At 42.7% G+C, this 281-nt stretch overlaps 1 protein-coding gene across 1 annotated transcript in view; it reads left to right on the top strand.

Annotated features, from left to right (window-relative positions):
* Positions 1-244, top strand: part of LOC119594931 (perlwapin-like) — a 1587-nt gene extending 1343 nt beyond the window's left edge. Inside the window, exon 4 of the mRNA XM_037944002.1 lies at positions 68-244. Within this exon, the coding sequence (XP_037799930.1) occupies positions 68-169 (102 nt within the window). The 3' untranslated portion in view covers positions 170-244. The remainder of the gene's footprint in view (positions 1-67) is intronic.
* The last annotated feature ends 37 nt before the right edge of the window (positions 245-281 follow it).

Below are 281 nucleotides of genomic sequence, written 5' to 3'. Positions count from 1 at the left end.
CATAGCTAAATCATTCAAAGCACGACTTGAAAAAGCTATGCCCTCCACTCAGCCCAATCTCTTGCAGACTTGCTACATCGACAGCGACTGTCCCCGGAACGAGAAATGTTGCGAGGACGCTTGCAATGCCGGGAAGATCTGTATTTCGGTGTATGGTCTGGGACACTAGTTTTGTTGCAGTATTGGTTGCAATGGACTGTTTATAGCAATAAAGTGTATTGAAGTTTATAACTTCCTTTCATTAGAAACTAATTTGTACACGAACCTGTCTGGCAAGTAAA

The sequence above is a fragment of the Penaeus monodon genome, chromosome 34 (genome assembly GCF_015228065.2).
Source record: "Penaeus monodon isolate SGIC_2016 chromosome 34, NSTDA_Pmon_1, whole genome shotgun sequence".
Classification (NCBI taxonomy): Eukaryota; Metazoa; Arthropoda; class Malacostraca; order Decapoda; family Penaeidae; genus Penaeus; species Penaeus monodon.
Note: the sequence above shows the minus strand (reverse complement) of the source record. Positions and strands in the feature narration are given on the sequence as shown.